This window comes from Gobius niger (genome assembly GCF_951799975.1).
Source record: "Gobius niger genome assembly, chromosome: 11".
Taxonomy (NCBI): Eukaryota; Metazoa; Chordata; class Actinopteri; order Gobiiformes; family Gobiidae; genus Gobius; species Gobius niger.
In genome coordinates, this window is record NC_136862.1 from 6,471,675 (window position 1) to 6,495,684 (window position 24,010).

The 24,010-nt window shown below is 42.3% G+C and overlaps 1 protein-coding gene and 1 long non-coding RNA gene across 4 annotated transcripts in view; one reads left to right on the forward strand and one right to left on the reverse strand.

The window, feature by feature from the left end:
* Positions 1-24,010, reverse strand: part of robo3 (roundabout, axon guidance receptor, homolog 3) — a 366,973-nt gene that overhangs the window by 98,079 nt on the left and 244,884 nt on the right. For all 3 annotated transcript variants that reach the window (XM_079565561.1, XM_079565560.1, XM_079565562.1), the window contains exons 3-6: positions 21,683-21,840; positions 18,746-18,866; positions 14,500-14,638; positions 12,362-12,489 (exon numbers count right to left, since the gene is read on the reverse strand). In XM_079565561.1, the coding sequence (XP_079421687.1) occupies positions 12,362-12,489; positions 14,500-14,638; positions 18,746-18,866; positions 21,683-21,840 (546 nt within the window). The remainder of the gene's footprint in view (positions 1-12,361; positions 12,490-14,499; positions 14,639-18,745; positions 18,867-21,682; positions 21,841-24,010) is intronic.
* Positions 1-24,010, forward strand: part of LOC306969925 — a 358,335-nt gene that overhangs the window by 87,169 nt on the left and 247,156 nt on the right. The window lies entirely within an intron of this gene.

Below are 24,010 nucleotides of genomic sequence, written 5' to 3' on the forward strand. Positions count from 1 at the left end.
TTTGTTGTTTTTTCTTTGCTTTTTTGTAGCGTTTTCGTTGTGTGTTTGTTGCTTTCCCGGCATGCTTCGTGTTGCTCTTTTGTCATGTTTTGTTGTTGCTTTTTTCTTGTGTTTTAGAGGCAGTTGTGGTGAACAGGTCTGGGCTCATTCTGTTAGGACATGGCTGAAACATGTAGGGGGAAGAAAATACTTAATTTTAACATTTTTAAACTCCTCGTAGTCTCTTTAACCCCTTAGCTCCCACCTGAACCAAGCACTTTTTCTCCAGCTTTACCCCAATCTAAAAGCTTCTGGAAAAAAGGTGTGAAAATAGCAACAAAACTGAGACGAAAACAAGGAGGAAAATGTGAAAAAAGTGAGAAAAAACTGACGAAAAAGTGACAAAAAATGGACAAAACTTTTACAAAAAAGTGAGAAAAATTTGACGAAAAATTGACAAAAAATGGACAAAAAAGTGATACGAATTTGCCGAAAAAAATGCGAATAATTTGACGAAAAAGTGACAAAAAGTGACCAAAAAATGGACCAAAAAAAATACAAAAAATTGACAAAAAAGTGAGAAAAATTTGACGAAAAATTGAGAAAAAATTGACAAAAAAGTGATGAGAATTTGACGAAAACATGTGAATAATTTGACGGGAAAAAAAATGAAAAATTTGACGAAAAAGAGATGACTGCCCAACAAAAATTGATAATCTGATAATGTGAGGAAAAAGATCAATTTAGTTTTGTAGGTCTTACCTTTCAAATGAGGTGTTACACTGGCCTACAGGATTTGGGTAAAGCTGAACTGGAGAAAATGCTCTCAGTTCAGGCGGGAGTTAAGAGGTTAATTTACGCAATTTTCAATCATGCAACCTTCTCTCCTTCACAAAACACATCTACGGCTCTAAAACTGTAACAGAGGCGATTTCAAATACGAGTAAATTTATGCAACATGCCCACAAAGATCTGCTATATGTCGGCTTGCACTCGCTATTCAGAACCTGTATAGACAAATGAATCTCTTAGTTTCAACTGGAATCCAACTGAATATAAAGAAGCTGGTTGTTGTTGCACATCACTATTGTCTTTATACTCCACATTGACTTGCTAAGCCACACAAGCTCAACTTTCAAGGCTATTAACCGCACAGCGACGGCAACAGCCCATATTATTCCACAGCAATTAGTTTTAATAAGCTCTCCATAAGCTCTGCTCTTTATGTACCTTTGCTTTATGTTTAGTTTTCCTCCGTCGTTTCAGGTCACTTAGTTCAGATCGGACTTAATAACTGCTGGATGGTGCGGTGAGATTACCTTTAGCCTTTAAGTTCTGTGTAATTGTGCTGCATTATACAAAGACATGCAAGGCTATGTGGGATAGAGAGCAGAGAAGGTGTTGGAAATATTCATCTAGACCTTCAAACTTTTTGTTTTGACAAGCTTAAGAGGTTGCGTTCACATATTTTCAAGACAAACTCGCCTACTTTTATAAACACGGACGTCTCCTCTGGTGAAATATTTACATCCTATTCAAGTTCATCCACCAGGAATTCGCCGTCCACCAAATATCTTTAAAAATGTAAGTATTTGAGCAAGTCTTAGCTAATCTTCAAAGGAAACGGACACAAGTCTTTGGTCCAAGAGTCGAGAAAAACGATTTTCAGAATCGTTCAGTCGAAGCCACAAAGAAGCCTCTACATGTTTAAAGGGGCTAGATGCAAGTTAGCCATTTACTACTGCCACTTCCGGTCACATGTGTAACTGCACCTTCTATATTAAGCTCGTGCATGACGGCAATTCAGACCCGAAGTAAAACTTTTTGAGTGACAGTGCAGGATTTTAGAGGCCGTTGTGGTGAACAGGTCTGAGCTCATTCTATTAGGACATGGCTGGAACATGTAGGGGGAGGAAAATACTTAATTTTAACATTTTTAAAATCTGTATAGTCCCTTTAAGCTGCAGTATTGGTACATGTAAAAGCGTAAACTTTCAGGTTCAAGCCGGCTTGTTTAGGGAGGTTTGGGAGCTGCAGTCGGGGCGTGACTTTGTCTGTGTGTTTTTACATACTGGGGAAACACCGGGTTGTGTTGGATGGACAAAGATCGAATCAGACGAGCTGAACCGTGGACGTTACAACCAACATGTTTGGAAGTGGATTTATTAATCATGGATTATGTGGCACCGCTTCCTCATGAAGAGCCTTGAGAGCAAAGCAGCGAGACAGAGACGCTGCTTTGCTCCCCAGACAGGACCACACTTTGGCCACGGCAGCTTCAGTGTTATGCTTCAGCAAAAGCACCAAACAGTAAGTTTTGTATCTTTTTGTTACGGTGGATTTTGCGTTTGAGTTGATCTCTGATGTCTCGCTCTGTTTCCACGTTAGAATACGCTCGTCTCCTGTTTCCTGTTGTTGTTTGGGGAGGAGGCACCGCTGCTTTGGTTTGTGTTGTTGACACATCCTTAAGCAAAAAAGTCAGTTTTATACAAACGCCTATTGTGGATCAGTTTCTGTGTGTTTGAGTGAGTGAACTCTGAAACTCCACACACATGACATGACAGGGGGAGCTTTACAGCGTTATGGCTTTATGTAAATGAGATGTAAATGAGCCCCATTGTCACTCCGAGAGAGGTGAGAACAGCCCAGAAGTTTAGAGGCCGATTCCTCTCTTTGACATATTTCCAGATCCTAAATTCAACTTGCCACATCTTCTCCAAATATGATCAGATTTCCATGTGTTACACATTGTTGGAAACTTTGGAGACGAGACTTTCACCAGCTCTGTCCTGCTCAAAATGCCCCAAAACCCAGTTGTGCCCCCCGTTCTCATGATGGGTCACATGCTCCCAGTAGTCTTTAGTTTTGATTCTAGGGTTCACAGGCAGCAGAAGGTCAAATTTAAGGCTTTTTTAATGCACAAACAGAGTACTTTTGATCCCACAAATGGAAACAAAAATCCATGCATTTTAACTTCTAAAGATCTGGAAAAAGATCTAAAATTTCATTGGACACAACAAGTTAATAAAATGTGCATTGAGCCACAATTTTTTGTATTTTCGATGAACTTCTTGAGTCAAAAAGTTGTTCAATGTCATCATTTTGAAAGAAGTTGAGATTGTATGGCTCATAGAATCAATGTCAATGTTTTTAAGGACTCAAGTGAGCTGCACAAAAGAAGCAAATATTCCCTGAGTTTGCTTCAAGTGGATAAAGAGCGAGCGCGTCCTCAGTATCCGACTGCTACACATCAAAATGCAGCTAATTCAAAGCCGACTGAATACTTCCTGTACCCGCTGTACATGAAGATACTGTGAAGTCTCGCGTTTTCCCCAAACCCCCTCCTGAGACGCAAACTCACACACACGATTTGTCCTTCTACAACAACACGTGCCGCTCATTCACAAACAAAACGCCGTACAACTCCTACTCCCCTGGCGCCCGTCCCGTTCCCCCTCTCCTCCGCACACGGGGGTGAGGCGTCGGGATAGGCACACTTCTCTCGAGTCCTCGGGGGCCCTGGGATTGACAGGCAGCTGTCAAGAGTCCCACGCTGAGACAGACACGCGCACGTACGCTTGAGCAAACACATTCTCACGCCGTCACCGCCGTCACCGCCGCGGCGTCTGAGAACGAGACACTTTCTCCTCCGAACAGACCCCCGGCGTCTCCCCTAAACGCTGTCTGGCACATGATAACGTCTCCACTGTACGCTGCCGCCTGCTGAATAAGCGGTAATACACCTCGGAGCAAACTGAATGCTTTATGTTGCCATTTTAATGTCAAAATACTACATTCTGACTGCCACAAACGCAGACGTCTGTGCATAATTCATTTTGTAAGATTTGCAAACATTCCATAAAACAGAGGGATGAGGAGAACTTTCATTGTTGTCAAAGCAAATCAGAGGGAAACTTGTGAGCAATTGTGCACAATTTCAGCCAAAACTAAAGATCCAGGCCACTTCTATAGCTTATGTAATCAGCACAACAGTGTTCAGCAGTGCTAGCATAATTGCACGAGGGTTTTCTAATCACAATTACCTTTAACCTGATTAGCAAACAAAAAGAACTATTAGAACACTCGAGCGATGCGCTTCTGCACCGATGTAGGTATTCTATCAAAAATCACCCGTTTCCAGCTCGAATAGACATTCACACCAGTGTCTAGACTGTATTTCTAATAAATTCAATGTATTAGAAAAAAATACAATACATTTTCATTACATTCTTTTAAAAATAAGGACATTTTAAGTTAAGCCAAACTTTTGAGCAGAAGAGAAACTTTCAAGGTTCATTTTAAACTATTAACACATAGACACAATGAGCATTACTAAGCAAAACGAGACATGAATAGTTTTGCATTTGTGATAAAGCAAAAAAGTTAAGCAAAGTCATTATTTTCTAAGAAATGTTGCCAGTTCAAACCACATTTTCTTGGTAACACTTCACATTTTTTTCATTTTCTGTTATTGGAATAAAATTTGTTGTGTATGTGTTAGTATGTGGTGGCCACACCGCCTTTGCTCTGTCCGATCCCGTCAGACCTTGGAAGCTAAGCAGGGAAGGGAGACCGTTTGGGCCTAGCAAATGTACTGAGTGTGTTGGTGGTGGTCGGAGATGGCGCAGACTGGATGCCTCGCTTCCGTCAGTCTACCCCAGGGCAGTTGTGGCTACAACAGTAGCTTACCACCACCGAATAGTAAGTAATAGAACGAATAGTGCAATGTAAAGCGTCTTTGAGTGTCCAGAAAACCAATGCATTATTATTATTATTATATGGTTTTAAAGCCCTTTAAAGCAGTACTAAGCAACGTGTTTACCTAAATAAATCCTTTCCGTAGTCCCTGTGGGGGTAATACAAGTGTTAAAGGGATGATTGGAGGGTCTTTCATCTCCCCCTGGTGTCTCTGGCCAGAAAACCATGTTTGCAACTTGACTGCCACCGGACCGGAGCCACCAATACACACTAATGGAATCACGAAGAAGAAGCTAACAGGCAAACGGGCAAAGCTAACTGCGGGCTAACGTCACTTTAAACAGTATTTATAGCCAAGTTTGAGTGAAAAAAATATTTCCATTGTATAATTGGATGTACAACATCCTGCTGCCCCTTTGCCTTTTCTGTCAGCGTAGTATTTACTCTCCAAGACAATTAATAAGTTAAAAAATCGTAACTTGCTATGGCACCTGCAGTGGCGCTTATGGCCTCTGGGGCAAGAGTTACTTAGTACTGCTTTAAACAGTTAAAAAATGTCATGAGTTTGGACCAGAAAATAGCTATTTGAAATGTTTAGTGATCCTGTTTCTTTGTACAATCAGGTATAGCTCCTTTAAGCACTGTACTTGAGTAAATGTAATGTAATGTAATGTTATGTGGCCGAGCTGTCCTTTTCTCATCTCTGACTCACACCTTCTGGAGCTTCAGCCACAACAGTTCTGAGCATTCTCAGGAAAACGCGTAATTGAGGAAAACAAGCAGCTCCGCACAGGACGAGCGGAACTCAAAAAAGTGAAAACAGGGCCAGAATAATAGTTTTGAGCTTCCCAAACCCTGCCTTCTTTCATTGCTAACCTTGTTACCAGCCTGGTGATGAGCAAGGCGGCGTTAGTCCCCATACTGGCGTGGGCGGGCGCCGCGGAGAGAGACGGAATAACCCTTTTAAGCCTCCACGCGCATTTGCGAAGGGCACGGGTGCATTACCGACCATTAGGCGCCTGGCACAGCAGCGCCAACACGAGCGGCCGTCGCTACATATAGGAAAAAATAAATAAATGATGCTTTGGAGTCGGCGTTATGTGAGAGAAAACAGACTAAAAGGATTTGCTGCAAGGGATGAAAAAAAAAAAAAAAAAAAGTCTGATTGATTTGATTGGCTTTGCGTCCCGGGCGCACTCGCTGTGAAATTAATTATTGCGTTTCGTCGACGTTTTGAGGGCGAAGGTGGTTTACACAGCGCTGCCTTGTTACCAGAATTAATTGGCAATCTATTGGGGGGGGGGGGGGGGGGGGGGGAATTATTTCAGGACCAAAAAAAAAGCTTTTCTTTTCACAAAGCAATTTAAAGCAAAGCAAAGTCGCTGTTCGTGGGGAGAAATAGCCGGTCGTAATTGTCTGTCATAGTCTGGTGGAAAGTAGGAAGGGTGATTGCTTACTCGGTTTTAGATTGATTGATAACGTTGGAGATGGGAGGAGAGGGGAGGGGGCGCAGAGGCTAAAAGGGGGGGTAATCTGGGTCAGACCGCTCGCCTCGGCCCTGCAGGGGGGACGGGACGCTCTACATAAAACCCATCTGCCCGTGTTTCCTGTCGTTTCAACTCGGGGGATATTAAAGCTACACCGCAGAACATTACAGATGATATAAGAGGAAACTTAAAGCACTTTTACTAGTTTTACTTTTACTGGCCGGGACACTGGAATGTGAAAAGCTTTCAACTTAGAGGAAAGACTTTGAATTTGACTTTGAGATGCACCGATACAGCTTTTTTGCTTCCGATGCCGATACTGAGGGTTTGAGTGTCTGCCGAAGTTCGATATTAACCAATACTGTTGAATTAACTATGATGTTCAAGAGGATAGATGAAGAATAAGCAGCAGTCTGGATGTCTTATACAGGAGAAGTTTGTTTACCATCGGTCATGAACTCGAGACATTGTGCTAGTCCTCCCATTCAAGTCTGTCTATGCTTCCACAGATAAGGGATGAATACCCTCTCGAGTGTCATACTGATATGCAAAACATTCAGTGGCTGAGAGTGTATGACAGAGAAATAGCACGACTTTACAGCCTGACCCAGTATGATAGTAAAAAGCGATTTAATGTTATCCTCTAACTGATACCAAGAGACGTTCTTAAAACTATTTGCTGGGAGTGAAAAAGCTGTTCCTCTTTTCTTCATTGTAAGATATCTAAGGGCAAAATGTTATCAATTATAAATATAGACTTATCTTGGACTTAATCAATTATTAAAGGGACTATACAGAGTATAAAAATGTTCAAATGAAGTATTTTCCTCCCCTTACACGTTCCAGCCATGTCCTAATGTGTAGAAAGAGCTCAGACCTGTTCACCACAACTGAAAATCGGCTCTAAAATCCTGCACAGTCACTCAAAAAGTTGTTACTTCGGGTCCGAAGTGCCGTCATGCAAGAGCTTAATATAGAAGCTGCAGTTACGCGTACGACCTGAGGTGGCAGTAGTGAGTATAAAATCAACTTTGCATCTAGCCCCTTTAAAATGTAATGGCAGACATTACATATGGATTTTCTACACTAAATATACAGTATGACTGGCTATTTAGTTTACATTAACATGAACAACTCACATAAATTGATCTGATCATTATAATTTGCGCACAACGATTATGTTATTTCAGTTATTCTTTAACAGCATTTCATCAACTAAAATACAACACTTGGCCGATTTTATTTCATTAGGCTACTTCAGGTGATCCAATCATAATTTTGTCCCAGTCTTGATAAGTTGCCGTTAGCATTAGCATGCTGTCGCTAGCCTTGGCATTTTGCGTGGTGATTGAGCCAAAGCGGGTAGCCTAAAGAATTCGGGAATGTGACGTCATATCGCTAAGCATCATGGGATTAGCAGCAATTGTAAACTAATGGAGATTCTAAAAGTCAAAACACGAGAGTTATTGTTCACATTAAAAAACACAGTGAGTTAGATGTATTTACCAGCAGTAACTCGGCAGCTAACGGAGGCTTTTTTCTCCACTTTTTTTTACTGTTTTTAGATAGTGTGGCTAACAGCTGCAAAGATGGCGGATCTCCGTGGTAACTGTGGAATTTCCCGAACTCTATTGGATATTTGTAGCCTCTATATCTATATTTTTTGGGGGGTATTGGCTCTGATATCCGATACCAGCATCGGATCGGTGCATCCCTAGTCAAGGCAAGGTTTAAGCCTATTGTGCATAGTTTGAGAAGATGGTGGAAATTGCTCGGCTCTAATCATTTGCTGAATGTCTCTTTTCGCTCTTCACCCCCTTTCACCCTGTACTGTCCTGTCGATTAAAGCCTACGAGTCAAAAATGTGAATAAAAACATGGATTTTGTCAGTGAAACCTCCACAAAAAGGCGCAGATAAAACAAACTGAGCAGGACCAATGTTTTTTTTCCACATAAACCTGCAATTACAAATAAAGATGCGTTTGAAAAGAGCGAACGACCAGTGCTCTGACAGAGAGAGAGCAGAGTTTTAGGGTCAAACCGTGAAACATGTCCTCGGTTTAGAGAAATGAGATCAATCACTCGAAGGCCTGGTGCAGTAAATGTAGAAATATAGCGGCTCATCGATCTGGAGAAAAGCATGCTATCTACCCACAGTGCCACCAATCAAGAGAATCCCCTGAAAAAATAAGAACATTTTAAACCTTTCTAATATCTTAAAAGGCACTACAAAAAGCACATCGATACTCGGCCGCCGTAATCTCACGCCAAAGGAGCTCGAGTAAGCCGATTTTAAGCTCCTTCCAGACGTCACAGAGGGGGGGCCGGTGTTATAAAAGTGCCGTCCCTCAAAGCGCGCCGTCTACTTCTGCGCAAACAGAAAATTAAATTGTCACAGCATGGAGTGAGCAATCAGCGCATGACCGAGGTTTCTGTTTTGTGCCGCTAATTTATTGAAAGGACTGAGGGGACGGGCCGGAGCTTTTATCCGCCCTATACGTCTTCCCCACGGCCGGCGCGGGACGTGTTTATGGGCGTCCGAGCACAAAGCGTCTTTTATACACGGATGCAGATATGGGATGGGGATGGGGGTACTTACTGGATGGGCCGACTGCGATGGGAGAGTGATGCGTGGAGGAGGATGACATGGAAGAGAGAAAGAGAAGAGATGAATGAGATGACGTGTTCGGACAAAGACAAGTCGATAATGTCAGAATTAGTCACAACGGAGTAAATGTACGGTGAAAAAATACAGGAAGTGCGCTGTGATTGATGCGTGGTTTGAGAAAATAAGAGTTGAAGTGCACGGGATGGTTTTTCCAGGCGCTCGTGCGGCGTTTCTGCAATAACTCGCAATCAATCTTTGTGCAAAAACATTACGTGGCTGGAAATGGCGTAGCCCATCTGCGGAAAAAAATCCACTGTTGAAAAATATATACAGTATGCTCGAAAGGTTAAGCCAAAGTGATGTTGTCAATGAAGTCACACGATATTACGTACAAGAGTTAGAGTCAATAAATGCGAGCATCGTGCCGCAATTGGTAGAAAATGCTTCTAAAAGCTTGACTTGTCTTTACAGTGAGTGGGCTCGCCTCGTCTCTTCTTTATCACTTTTGATGTAGCCGCTTTTCTTTGACAAGGTCCTTTAACAAATGTTTTGTTTTGAAAACTCACTGCCCGAGTCGCATCAAACCCACTGCTGAGCATCATTTGGCATCATTGGCACTTTAGTTTACGTCACCTGGATTGTGCTGCAAAGTCGAAGAAGACGTCAGGCAAATATAGGTACTAAAGCGCACAAAACCATCTTCTACATTTTGAGATTTAAACTATGTTGTTCACTTGTTTAAAACTCCATCCATCCATTTTCTTCCGCTTTATCCAGGGCCGGGTCATGGAGGCAGCAGTCTCAGCAGAGATGCCCAGACTTCCCGATCCGAGCACACCTCCTCCAGCTGTTCTGGGGGGACCCTGAGACATAGATCCCCCCCCAATAGATTGCCTGACATAGTCCCTCCAGTGTGTCCTGGGTCTTCCACGAGGCCTTGTCCCAATAGGACATGCCTGGAACACCTCCCGAGGCGGCCAGTAGGCCATTAACATATCAGATTTGGAGCCCTAATACTGTAATACACACTGTAAAGTACGTGCAACATGCCCACAGCATATTTTATTTTTTCCGCTTGCTCATTACTGTCTTGATAAATGAGCCCGTGCATCGCCAGGAAGCGGCTAGTCACGCCAAGTTATTCCCACAGCGGCCTGTAGAGGGAGCTCCAGGCAAAGTCTTAACCTGCCCTGGGGCATGTGTTTCCTGATCACGCTCTTGTCCTTACAGAGACATAAAAGGCCCTAAACCTGTTTTTATCTTTTAATCATACACAGTGAAAGATGTAGCGAGCAAATCAAATTGTTAGCATCTGTAGCATCTCTCCCATTTGCACGCTTTACACCTTACAGGAAAACTGGCCTGCAAGTGAAATTGATACAAAACAAATTTTGTTCCACTTCTAGATGAAATATCAGGTATAGGGCCTTTAAATCAATGACAAATTCATGATAAAATGTAAAATATCAACACTGGCACCCAAAGGTCCAAACGCCTGACACATAAGTAAATGCATGGCTACATTTGCAAGATCTGGAAAACAGACTCGCTGTGCAAAGCCAGTGTACAGGCTGGTCTTATATACTGTATAACGGTTACATATCCTCCTTATCCTGCGATCTTTAATGAATAGTGTAAAGTCTATAAAGTGTGCTCCATAGGGCTGTGCTGTGGAAAAGCCCCGGCCCGTTATGTGTGTTAAAACCGCATTAGTGTGGACAGAGCGCTCGGCTCGGCTCACATAATCAAGTGTTCCAGAACAAAACTCTAAATATTCTCTTTTATCATCATAAATGACAGATTTCTCATCCCGGCCCCTCTCTTCAGGGTACTGACTTTATTCTAATGCAATTTCACTGCTTTTTGATCTCCGCTCGCTCTCAGGAGGGATGACGAGTCGACGCTTGAAAGGCCTTAAAATCCATTTCTCACTATAACAGAGCGCTATCAGGAACTGTACGCCTCACACAGCCGCCGCGCGTCGGCATTTCATCTCTGCTTATTTATTTTTAGGCTGCAAACTCGTTCGATCTGGCAGGGAAAGTTTCTGTGACATTTTGTGTTGGCATTAAAGCTGTTCTGGTAGGTGTGCACTTTGTCAGGCGGCATGTTGGAACGCACGCCGTGGGCAGAGACGGCGACTGGGTAAACTTAAAGCATTCAGAGTCCAAATGATGCTTTCATTTCTTTTCACAGCGTCTCATATTGTGAAATGTGATTCTGAAGCCATATCTTTACACTCACTGCAAGTAGCTGGAATTATATAATATTTGAACCTTTTTGGTGTCATTTCACCCAAAATGAAATATGTGTTTTTGTACTTAGAGACACTGCAGGCAAAACTAAATATTTTCCGTTTTCAGGTTTTGGGCCAAATTGTCTATTCAAATATAAAGATTTACCTGGAAACAACAAAATACCTAATCTTCACAATAAAATGTTTAATCATTGCACTGATTCAATGCTTTTCCATTGACTTAAATGGGACATTGTAAATTCAAGGGCCATCTTCTCACAATGCATTGTCCTCAAATCAGTGCGAGAATATCTCCACTTTAGTGTCTTAGATTTAACAATACTGTGAAGGTTTTTCAGGGGGATTTTTAAATATCTTATTTTTGACCTTTCTAGCACAAGGGAAAATTTGATTTATTCAGCAGATTTTTTTCACTAATAAACAGCTTATTTTAAAACCAAGCAAGATCCAAAATCCCCTCTGAAAAAGTCTGTAACTTTCATATGTCGACAAAAAAAACCCACACATTTCGTCGCTGAAAATATCTAGCCTGGCATAAAGCCATACTGGTAATAGGGCACAAATTCCAAATCGAAACTGGAGTCGGTGCTAACGCTGAACGAGAGCAAACCAATCAAACACAAAGGGACTGATGCTTTACGTTTACGTCCTCCGCCATGATTGTTTGTCCACATGTGCAGTCGAGTAAATGCTTGGGTGAAAGTCCTCTGCTGCGGCTTTAAGGACCAGTCCAGCTCATTTAAAACAGAAGAAAGGGCTTTGGTAAAAGATCGTTGTGTCGCCGCCGCCATCTTTACTGTTTTGGTTACGGGAGGAGCACTGGTGTTTGATGGGAAATCCTTGCGTAGAAGTTTTGCAGCGAGATTCAAATCGCATAAAACCAGACTATATCCCCATCTTAACATGGAGGATCAGTCTGCCTCATGCCAGGCTAGAAAACATCAGCAGTTTTGGGCATTTTTAGGCATAAAATGTCTAATTTATGAAAACATAAAATGACATAAAACTCTCTAAATTCAAAAGCTTCCCTGTTCACCTGCAGCGTCTCGCCTTAAAACAGGAAATCTTAATCAACAAAACATCTTAATGCTTATTCCAGGAGCAGATATTTTTACTTTCCTGCTCAAGGCAAAGGCACATAAAGACTATTGAGCTTATTTCTTGGTCCTCTTCATTTCCATGTCAAAATCTTCATTGACTTCATTGTATTTTGTCGTTTTGTTGTGGTTCAATCTTTCTGCACCCCAGCAGAGAACACAGACAAACAAAGACGTCCGAAAAGGCTCCTTTCTTTTCAGTGGCAGTTGCGAGAGCTTTTTTTTTTAGACTTACCGTGGACTTGTAAGGTCCCGGAGGCCTCGGCTTTGCCCACGCTGTTCTCCGACACGCAGGTGTATGTGCCCTCGTCCTCGGCCCGCACCTGGGTCAGACGCAAGCTGCTGTCGCTGCGGATCTCGAACCTGGAAAGAAACACACACAGAGCACGAGTTAGGAAAGCGGAAAGACTGACGTTCCCTCAGTTTCATGACACTGAAAAGGTTTTTTATTCTTCTGACTGAGAGCAATGGACCTGCAGTTGTCAAACAAACTGATATCAATGTTTTCTCTTTGAATGACATAAAAACACATTACAGTTGTTCTATTCTTCTGCATTCTCCTTTAATTGCAAAATGGATTCCCCCCGAGACAAGTATACAACCCCGCGTCTAGAAGAAGTCCTGTTCGATGTCTTAATGTGCAATGTCCGACTTAGTTCTGCGTATCAGCCTGAACCACCCTGGGCCAGAGGAAGACAGCTGCCATTAATATAAGAAATAGCTTTTTAACTACACCGCCCGCGGACTCCGGGAGACAGAGTGAGTCGTCCCGCGTCGCTTTAGGCCACAGACACAAAAATCCTCGCCGGCCTAACCCTCAGTGCACATTTAAATCCTGCTGACAACGGGGGAACGATTGAGCCCGTCTCCCCCGAGGCGTCATTAAAGTTTCATCCAATCACATTCACCAAGTGTCAGAGAGAGAGAGTGGCCCTCGCTCACGACGGGAAACATGACTCCACTTCTGAGCTGTCCAGGAGTGGAGAGTTTTAAATGATTCATCCGAGACATATTGTTACATGGACGACGATCCGCGGGGATGATGGGAAGATCGATGTGGTGAGAATAGGCAGATGGATCACACACAGGAGGAAATGCTTATCTTAAAATAAATAAAATTTTGAGTAAGTTTGGTCTGTCTTGAAAAAAGATTGCCAATGGAATAATGATTCAGTTGCTTAATATCAGAGAAAAGCACATGAAATAGAACATAAACAGTAAAGTATAAGAACAAACTGGCAATAAGTGCAAATCTACTCAAAATTAGCAAGAGTTCTGCACTTCATTTTCTTAAAGCAGGACTAAGTAACTTGTTTACCTTAATAAATACTTTCCGTAGTCCCTCTGGGAGTAATACAAGTGTTAATGGGATGATTGGGGGGTCCTTCATCTCCCCCTGGTGTCTCTGGCCAGAAAACCAAACTTGCAACTTTCCCTGCTCCGACCCGAAGGCCCCAATACACACGAATGGAATCACGAAGAAGCTAGCAGGCTAACAGGCAAAGCTAAGCTAAGCCAAGTTTGAGTGGGAAAAAATTATCTCCATTGTGTAAGTGGATGTACAATATCCCTCTGTCCCTTTGTCTTTTCTGTCAGCGTAGTATTTACTCTCACGGACAATTAATGAGTAAAAAAAACGCAACATGCTATGACACCTGCAGTGGCGCTTATGGCCTCAAGGGGCATGAGTTACTTAGTACTGCTTTAACAAAGCCTATGAGGTTTTCTAGAGCATGAAAAAATATTGTCTGCTCCTGATGAGGTAGAAAACAAAAAAAAAAAATATACATTTCACTCTTTTTAGCCATTTTCTGGTGGAATATGAACCTATTTATCACATACAAATAAAGTCAAGTGTAAATCAGGTCCATATGGATGTTTATTCACAGCAGATTATTCAGTAGAAGTGAAAAAAAGGCAGTCATAGCAAGCGCTAGCTAGCTTTTATGTATTTATGGGCTGTTGAACCACTTTGTTCCTCTCCATGTCTTTGTATCTTTATTTAGAGGAAAACTTTATTCATATTTCAGCATGTCAAAGTATTTTTGGAATAATTAGAGAAAGTTTAGATTTTTCTCCAAATTGTTTTCCCCCTTAACTGTTTTCAAACATGTCCATATATGGGCGAGTCCAGAGATGCCGTCTGTATCTATGTCACTTCCTGTCAGTGCCAAGAAAAAAGCATGAAAACTTGGTAAAATCTTTGGCAAAATCTTAACTATGTGTAGATATGTAATAGAACAAACTATATCTCTTTTGGTCATTTTGTCGTTGAAAATGTCTATGTAACTTTCTCCCTTGACAAAACCTTGAAGGACACGTTTCAATCTTACACTTAACCGTTCGACACTGGCAGTAAATGCTCCATCTCACCTTCCCCGGGGCAGCTCTCCCTCGTCCCGCCTCCAGCGCACAGTGGGAGTGGGGTCCCCGTGCACCTCGCAAAAGAAGTCCACCGTATCGTCGGCGAGAACGACCTGGTTCACCGGCTGCTTGGTGAAGACCGGCCTCTCTGCGGGAAACAACACACACCCAGTATTAGCTCAGATATTGTGTCAAAGTGGAGGGACAAGAAGCGACGGGACCGTGAGTGCGGCAGCGTCTGTGGTTAAAGACTCTTCACTGTGACGCACCGAATCCTCTGGAGTCTGCAAACTAATGTGGGATTAATTACCCAAACCGGGCCGTAAACAAACTTCGGAATTGATGGCGCTGCTTAAGGGGTAACTGCGGGGTTACAGCAAATAAGAGTAATAGCGCCGCGCCGCAGATAAACTAAGTGAGCGGGCTGGGATTCAGTGATTAAACAGGTATTTAAGGCTGCGGTTTGAGCTCCTTCGGTTAAATAATGAGGCTAATAAAGAAAGTTAACTCGATGTAAACTTGTGCCGTTAGTGTGTGATCCATGTGTTTAATCCAAAGACCGCGGGATTGTGCATTTCCAGAGATCTCACTTCTCTCCAAAGATGCCGAAATCTTTATGTATTCATGAACCGTACACTGTAAATGAGAAGTTTTAGATACAGTGACCTGAGAACTGAGTATGTCCTACAAAAACAACTTTTGGGCCGAGAAAGTGCTTGGATTAAGAGAATTCGTGTTGATTTTAAATAGGTTGGGACTGTCTTAGAATGAAGGGCCTATCTCACCGGCCTGGAGACTAGTTGGAGTTGCCACAGGTTCAATTTCAGCCGAGACTTGAAGACAGTTCCATAAAGTCTCCACATTGTCTCCGAGAGGTCTACCAAGGAGATCTCAGAGACTCCATATGACTCTTTGAGATCTCCTTGGTATCCGACAGGTCTCTGAGACATTGCAGGGACGTCACAGAAACTTCTCACAGGTTGAGACCTCTCGGAGACCATGCGGAGACTCAGCTGAAATCGGACATGTTCGTTTTCACCGAGACTGCTTGGAGACTCGCTTTAATGCCAGGGTCTCACTGCAAAAGTAAATATCAAGAGTTGAACTGAGGAAATGTATCTTGTTTTGAGTGGTTTGCACTAACTTAGACACTTGATCGGACCAAGTTTACTTTGCTTGAAGAGGACATTTCAGACCAGTTCTACGGTAAATTTTGCTTCAAATAATGAGATAAGGCCAATTTTCTTACCACATTGGCAAAGAAAATTACAAGATATATGTACGAAATGTACTGAAACGAGTCAGAAACATCTCAGAACAAGTGAAACAATCAAGGACAAATGCCCAACATCTTAAAAGGGCTAGATGCAAGTTAGCCATTTTATACTCACTACTGCCACCTCAGGTCATACGTGTAACTGCACCTTCTATATTAAGCTTGTGCATGACGGCACTTCGACACAAATTAACACCATTTTGAGAGACAGTGCAGGATTTTAGAGGCAGTTGTGGTGAACAGGTCTGAGCTCATTCTACACCATAGGACATTGTTGGAACATGTAGGGGGAGGAAAATACATAACTTTGACATTTTTAAACTCCGTATAGTCCCTTTGACTAGTCAAAACAACTACAATTTGGATTATTATGCTCAAACTGAGATGTTTATACTAATCTAGTTAATTACTTTTTACAGTGCTTTCAGCCAGATATGAGCAGAGTTTCTGATGCGAGGGCCACATTGGGTTTTTGAACTTTCCACGAGGGACAGACCACTTATGAATTTGGCAATTACGTTTCTCAAATAGACTGTAAACGCCTAAACACATTAAAAGAGCAACAAAATAGCAGCAGTAGTGCATTATCTTTCCTTTAGGGTGTTTCCTCCTTTATTAGGCAATGCATATCGGACTTGGTCATGTTTTGAGGGCCGGATCGAAGGGCTAGGCGGGCTGCATCTGGCCCCCGGGCCTTAGTTTGCCCATGCCTGCTCGAAGCCCTTTGTATGTGCACAATCAGTCCGAGCTGTGGAGACATTGCGGAGACTGAGACAGGCCCTTATAGGATTGCGAATGGAACAAGAAAAAAGTCAAAGTCAAGAAAAAAACATGCTTTGTTCCAATGGCAAGCGCCGCTTTTAAGTCATTTTCTTATGTGAGACTATTTTAGACTCCCGCTAGCATAAAATCAAAGGTAACAGTAAAGATAATTCACTTTTTCTGTATCAAAGTGTTGTCAGCAACGTCCAGAAGGAAACAGCATATGGACGATGGTGAACAGGAGCAGGGGGATGGTTTGACAGAAGTCTGCGCAGAAAATATCAATTCTCTATCTATTTCCTGAAATCAATAGAAGCTTTAAGAACGCTTATGCGGCCGCTTTGCTGAGCCGTGCGGGGCAGGCGGGTCAGAGGGGCAAAGCCAGGGCCACAGAACACAGGAAAACCATTCATCTTTGGCTTTACAAGAACAAACTGAGGAGCAAAGAGCGAAAGAATCTAACTCAATAAACCAAGTCAGAGGAGAGGACACCTTTTCACTTCAGAGGAAACATTTCTGATTTATGATTGATGGCAAAAGGTTACACCGGATCCTCAAAGTTACTATAGCCATCTTGTGAGCAGTCAAACCAGTGTAAGATTTATTAATTGCTCCTGATTGATGCTAAACTTAATGAAAGTTTTTAGTTTCATGTGGATTCACCTCGTAATTACATAAATATTAACCAGATCATGACGAGACTGTGGCTCAGACTTCGTCTTATATCTGGATGTCTGACAGATCAAATACATAAATGTGCTTTTATTATAGGCAGTGTGCATGTACGCCGTCCCTGAGAAGAATGAAGTGTTTCCAGGGTTTATACAGGCAGAAGCACGTCACAATTACTGTTTTGTTTTTTAATGTCAGGAAGAAGTTTTGTACAAAAAGGATAAAAAATAATGGTCAAATTCAGGCCAAACTGCAGCTGAAAATGCTTTAGACCAGGGGTAGGCAACGTCAGGCCTGGGAGCCAAATCTGGCCTTCTAGCACAGAACCTCTGGCCCAAAGATGAATTTGAGAAATATTATTATGCAAATAAGAGATCAAATATACACAATAGGAGTTTAAAAATGTTAAAATTATGTATTTTCCTCCCCCTACAGGTTCCAGCCATGTCCTAATGTGTATGAGCTCAGACCTGTTCACCACAACTGCCTCTAAAATCCTGCACTGTCACTCATAAAGGTGTTAATTCGGGTCCGAAGTGCCGTCATGCACGAGCTTAATATAGACACTGCAGTTACACGTATGACCTGAGGTGGCAGTAGGGAGTATAAAATGACAAACTTGCATCTAGCCTCTTTAAAGTACTCAAAAAATGTGAAAAATAGTGTCAGTATTTTTATTAAATATACATTTCCTGGCAGAACATTCTGCTTATATAATGTAATTGTCAGGGAGAACTTTTTTTTCAATATTTTCCATCTGAAACTGCATGGAAACACTACCGGAGTCTGTTCAAATCAATGTTTGGTTCCTGATTTCAGTCTTAAAAGCATATCTTCTGCTTGTTCAATAAAAAGTTGTGTGGAAAATACAATATTCTATACGATATATGTAAAAAAAAAAATGACATTACAGTTTTATTTGGGTTGCAGCTTGTCATTAACGGGGCTGGATGCAAGTTCGCCATTTTATACTCACTACTGCCACCCCAGGTCTTTTGTGTAACTGCAGCTTCTATATTAAGCTCGTGCATGACGGCACTTCGGACCAGAATTAACACGTTTTTGAGTGACAGTTCAGGATTTTAGAGGCAGTTGTGGTGAACAGGTCTGGGCTCATTCTACACATTATGGCTGAAACATGTAGGGGGAGGAATATACTTTACGTATAGTCCCTTTAAAGTAATGGCGATAATTGGCATTTGCAGAAAAAAAGTGTTTTAAATAGGCTACAATGGCGTGGATCGGCCTTTGGTGTGTTGGCAATATTGAAAATCAACTCAACACCAACTTGCCGACCCCTACTTTAGATCATAATCTTTGTATTTTCAATGAACTTATACAGTAACATTGTTGAGCAGTGTCATAATTCTCCAAGAAATGTGGATTTAATGCCAGTTTGAATCCATTTTCATGACTTTTAAGGCCTTCATTGTGGCACAGTCCATTCAACGGGCTTCATTCAGCTTCACTAATCATCATTAAAATAACAAAACTAAATAAAAACCATGAGATTAGGTAGAAACAGACACATTTCCATGAACTCACCGAACACCACCAGCTCCGCCGGGTCGCTGTCCTTCTCCCCCACCATGTTGGTTCCCACGCACACGTACATGCCGGCGTCGCTTTTCCGCGTGTTGGAGATCATCAACTTCCCTCCTCGGATCTGGGGAGGGAAAAGAAAACAGCAGGTTTGAGATGAATCGCGCTCGTAGTGGATGACAAACACGATGAGCGCGGAGGTGTGGGCGGAAACATCGGGGCCGGGTGATGGAGTGAAGAACGGCCGCGGCTACCGAAGGCGAGTCCTGATGCGTGTTGGGCTTTTGACAGATGGGACGGATGACTAGAGAGGGCTTTGTAGCTTCGGGGGCCGGGTCGTCATGGCAACGTCTCTTTCGTTGTTGTTTTTTTTGGGCGAAGGTGAAGAGCGGTGAATCGTTGTTTCGAAAACCCGCGTGCACGTCCAAAAACATTTGTTAAAGAGGGAAAAAGGTATCAGCTCCTCAGTCGGACGCAATCATCGGGAATCAATGGATTTCAGCCGCGTTTGTCTTTAAGCCGTCGACGGTGACGGAGCAGCATCGACGACGCGGATATCCGATACTCAATAGCGAGCGCGAATAGAATTTAAAGGGTGAGGAAATTTCCTGACCACAATACAGGGTTTGCGGTTATATTGGAGGAGCCCAAGTAATTACAATTATTGGAGGGTGAAGTAATAGGGCTGCAACCTTTATCGAATCGAAATCGAACCTCAAGGGGCCTGAGGTTTGCTCTTTTGTCTCCGCTTTGCGCCTCCGCCGTTTGAGGGAAAGACATTTTCGCAAATCAGAATTATCGAACCTCGCCTGTCTTTGGCTGCTGGCTATTCAGAGGCGTCTGTTTGTGTGGCCTGCAGGGCACTATAAACAAACTCCTCAAACTTGACAGGTCTGGTTGAGGTGGTCCAAAAAAGTTGATCCCTCCGCTCATCACTGTGCGCCACAGTATTTAGCCGCGTCTAATTATAACATCTGTACAGCAGGTTATTGATGTCAATATGAGGCGGATTCAACACTTTAATACAGCTGAATAGGGAGAAAGAGTGTGAGTGGGCCACATTTATGCGAGAATGATTAAAACTAAGTATGTTTTTCTGACAACTCCATAAAACGCCTCTTTGCCCTTTGCTAAAAGCTGAACTGTAACAACTGAATACCATTATGTTAAACAGTACTTTTAGAAGTGTATATATGCAGCTTGATGCTCAACTGAATGAAGAATGAAACGTACGCTATATATAAAACATTAAAATGGCACACAATCGCAATTAGGTTGTTTTGTCTAAATATTGCAGCCCTAGTAATTGGAACATCTAAGTAATAGTTTTCACTACATAGTCACCTAGACTCTTGTTAAAGGGGCTAGATGCAAGTTAGCCATTTATACTCACTACTGCCACCTCAGGTCATACGTGTAACTGCACCTTCTATATTAAACTCGTGCATGACGGCACTTCGGACCCGAATAAACAACTTTTTGAGTGACAGTGCAGGATTTTAGAGGTATTTGTGGTGAACAGGTCTGAGCTCATTCTACACATGGAGGAACATGTAGGGCAGGGGTGTCCAAAGTGCGGCCCGGGGGCCAAATGCGGCCCTCAGACCAATTTTTGGTGGCCCTCTGCCTTCTTGCTGAATCGGGACACATCATCAGAGATAGTCCTTTTTATTTGAAATGTAATCATTCTACACAATTCTAACCAAACAACTAACCTTTTACTGTGAGACAGAGCTGGCATGAAGGTTTTCTGCATAAATAAAGGTGTGGGGCGCAATTTAAACCTCTGCTAGTCAAAGGTTTTGCGGCACTAACCACCGATCTATGGCCCTTGACCCTGTGTACGCTTCAGTATGCAGCCCCCCATGAAAAATGTTTGGACACCCCTGATGTAGGGGGAGGACTATACATAATTTTTAAATTCTGTATAGTCCCTTTAACAACTTTTTGAAGGCTCTTACTTTGATGGAAGGATTCTGGACGACGTGGGGGTTCATTTACATAGCGTTTGCTCATGGTCAAATGGAGAAGCATTTGCACAAAGTGGATAAGCAGCATTTACGCACCTCTAAGTCAGATTTGTGGCCTTAAACAGCAATACATGGTATTTTTTCAAAAAGAAACGCCTAATGCTATTTAACGCCTGCCCTGATAAATGACGCCCTACGCAGTGACACACAAACACCTGCAGACCATGAGATCTTCACTTCTTACTGTAAAGACCTATAAATCAGTCTGAAAACGCTATTTCTGTGCTACTATTGAATGTATAAGAAGCAGTTTACTGAAGTCAAATTAACATTAATTCAGATCTGAAGCATTGCAAAAGTAATATATCCAAAAATAATAAGAACTGGTGTGAATATTTCTTGGCAATACAGTAAAACTACACACTTCCTTATTGGAAATGGGAGGATGAGCAGAACTGCCTGGGCAAACTCTCAGCGCTGAGTCTGGCATGAAAGTACATAGCATATGCTCTGCAGGCTTAACTCTAAGGCGGCCGTTCAGCTCACAATTCCTTCCTTTTTGGCTTAATTTAATGTAGCTGGGTTTCATTTTTCTTGAGATTTTCTTCATTGCTTTTCAGAAGGAAGCTTAGGCAACAATGAAAAGGTATTTTGCACTCAGAATTATGACATATTTCCTATAATGTTTGCTATACTTGACAAAAGTTTGAGTGAGTAACTTTTGAGATGGTTATGTATTCGATCACTTTCAGTCACTCTTTTTTAAGTCTATTTCTTGAGAGCTGCATCTGCGACTGAGAGCTTACACAACTAATATTTATGATGCTAATTCCAGCTTTATTGACCCTGCTACAGATTTTTGAGAACAAAGTGCCAATCAATGCATCAGTCTGTGCCTAATGCTAATGCTCTCCCCCCACGCACTGACGTTACACACATTTACATCTCATTCGTCTCCGTTCTCACTCACCGTGATCCTCTCGTCGCGGTCGTTCACCTTGATGTTGTTCCTCTTCCAGGAGATGGTGGGCTCGGGGTGGCCTCTGGGCGGGATGCACTCCATGACGGCCGGTTCGCCCGCAGCCACCACCACGTCGCTGGGGGTCTGCCGGAAGTCGTCCCTCAAGACTGCAAACAGGGGCCAAAGGTGTTCATTAGAGAGTGTGGGCTTTAGTTTAGTTTATTGATTTGTGTAGCAGGGACTATGTACGGGAGAATTAATCAAAAAACTGTAGAAACTTATGAAACACAGTACACACATTAAAGCATTATAATATTTACGGACAATGCAAAATACATTTAATCAAAAGTAGTCAAACCAAGTCAAATCAGCTCAAGAAGCTATTGTACCTTTCCATGTTTAAAGACTAATGTTTTCAAGTCTTTGCCTATCATAAAGTTATCATTTCTGTGTATAATACTATGTAGCAGTCTCAGGGCCGTTCACAGATTTGCTGGGGACCGGGGCAAGATGGTTTCATATGGGCAACCCCCCATTTTATTTTGTTTTTAAGACAAAAAGGGCTTCTTCATGGCCCTGAGCAGTTTGATACCAAGATCCCAAAATCTAAGGTTCTTAAGGGGTCCCCCAAAGCTTGTCTACACATCAAATAAATAAAAGGAAACAGATTTTGTAAATACGTTTACATGTATGTGTATAAATATAGGATTTTAAATGAATAATTACTCCATCATTCGTGCATTTTTTATAATTCATTTCTAGATTTAGGAGTACAAATCTTACGTATTGTTTTCAATGGAATATGCCATGTTGAGTGTTAAAGGGGGGCCGAGATGCTCTGGACTTTACAGAAACTTTCCATTTCTCTTTATCACCCTTATGCTGGTTTTCACATTAGATTTTCAATTGCTATTTTTTTTAAAATTATTCTCCAGCCTGACAAGGAGGAGAATGAATACTTCCAGAACCCACTGTGGGATATCGTCATATGGGGATGTGACCTTTTCACTTGTGACAGCGTTAAAACAAACACGATCATCGCTCATCATCACGTTGACGAGGCGTGATTGCAGCCCAGCGTGCGCCGCGCGAGGACAGTAGCGCTACTGATACAACATAAATAATAAAAGTTAACACGGCCAGCGTCTCTGAGGGTCTTCATTGACTCCATGTCTTATACAGCATCGCTCGCATCAATAATACAGGCTCTGCTGCTGCACGACACACACAAAAGCCAGATGAATTATTCAATACAACCCACACACACACGCACGCACACACACACACACACACACACACACACACACACACACACACAAATAGCAGAGTCCCTTGAACATAAATCTACTTGTGGTCAACCAAACAAGCCGCTATTCAAACAAGTACCGCACATAGATCAGGGAGGAACACACTTCGCCAGCCTCATTACAATACAGATCCAGATTATCGTCACACTGCTACGAATTTGGAACCGTTGGACATTTTCTGAAGTGTAATACTCAAGTTCGCAGTAACATAGTTTATACTGGTAATAAACAAAAGTCACAAACATAAAAAACGGTGCATATTGCAGTTATTAAGGTTTGCAAACACGCTGTAAAACAGAGGAATTTCGAGCCAAAACTTCTGTTGGATGCACTATTTTTTTTGTAGGAAAAAAGGCCCAAAGTCCTTTCCACTGCCAATTAATAACTTTTGGCTATCGAGCCGATCAAGCGCAGATATTTCGGGGACCAAAAGTAATAAAGACTTTTTTTTTTGCATTGGAAAGAGCAAAGTCAGGTCTGTAAAACAACTCCCTCGGCCCCGGGTTACAGAGAAACATTGCAATGAAAATTGGTGAGCTACAAGTTTGTTAAACAGTTTCACTAAACCTCAGTCAAAATGGACATGCTGAAAGTTACTGTGAAGCACAAAACCTGGAGAATTAAATCACTGAGTTTGCTTTAACCTCTGCAATTGTATTCCTTATCGCTGCGGCTAGCATCAGTATGCTAATGCTAACAGCAGATAATCAAAGCTGGGACAGAAACTATGATCGAATCACCTAAACCAGGGGTCCTCAAACCTTTTTCTCTGGGGGCCACATTATCATTCCTGCCTGTGATGGGGGGGCCGGGCCGGGTTGGCTATAACATAGAATTGCATGACCAAAATGCAGCAGGCCTCATTGTGAAGTAGAGATAACTAGCCTGGCACAGTCATCCCCCTATAGCCATGCCCCCTAGTGGCTGGGATGAGCATACTGGTTATTTAGTTAAAAACAATCATAACTCCGCACAGGAATGGGTTAGAGACTTCCTTTTTTTTTTTTTACATACTCAGGGACGTGTGCCC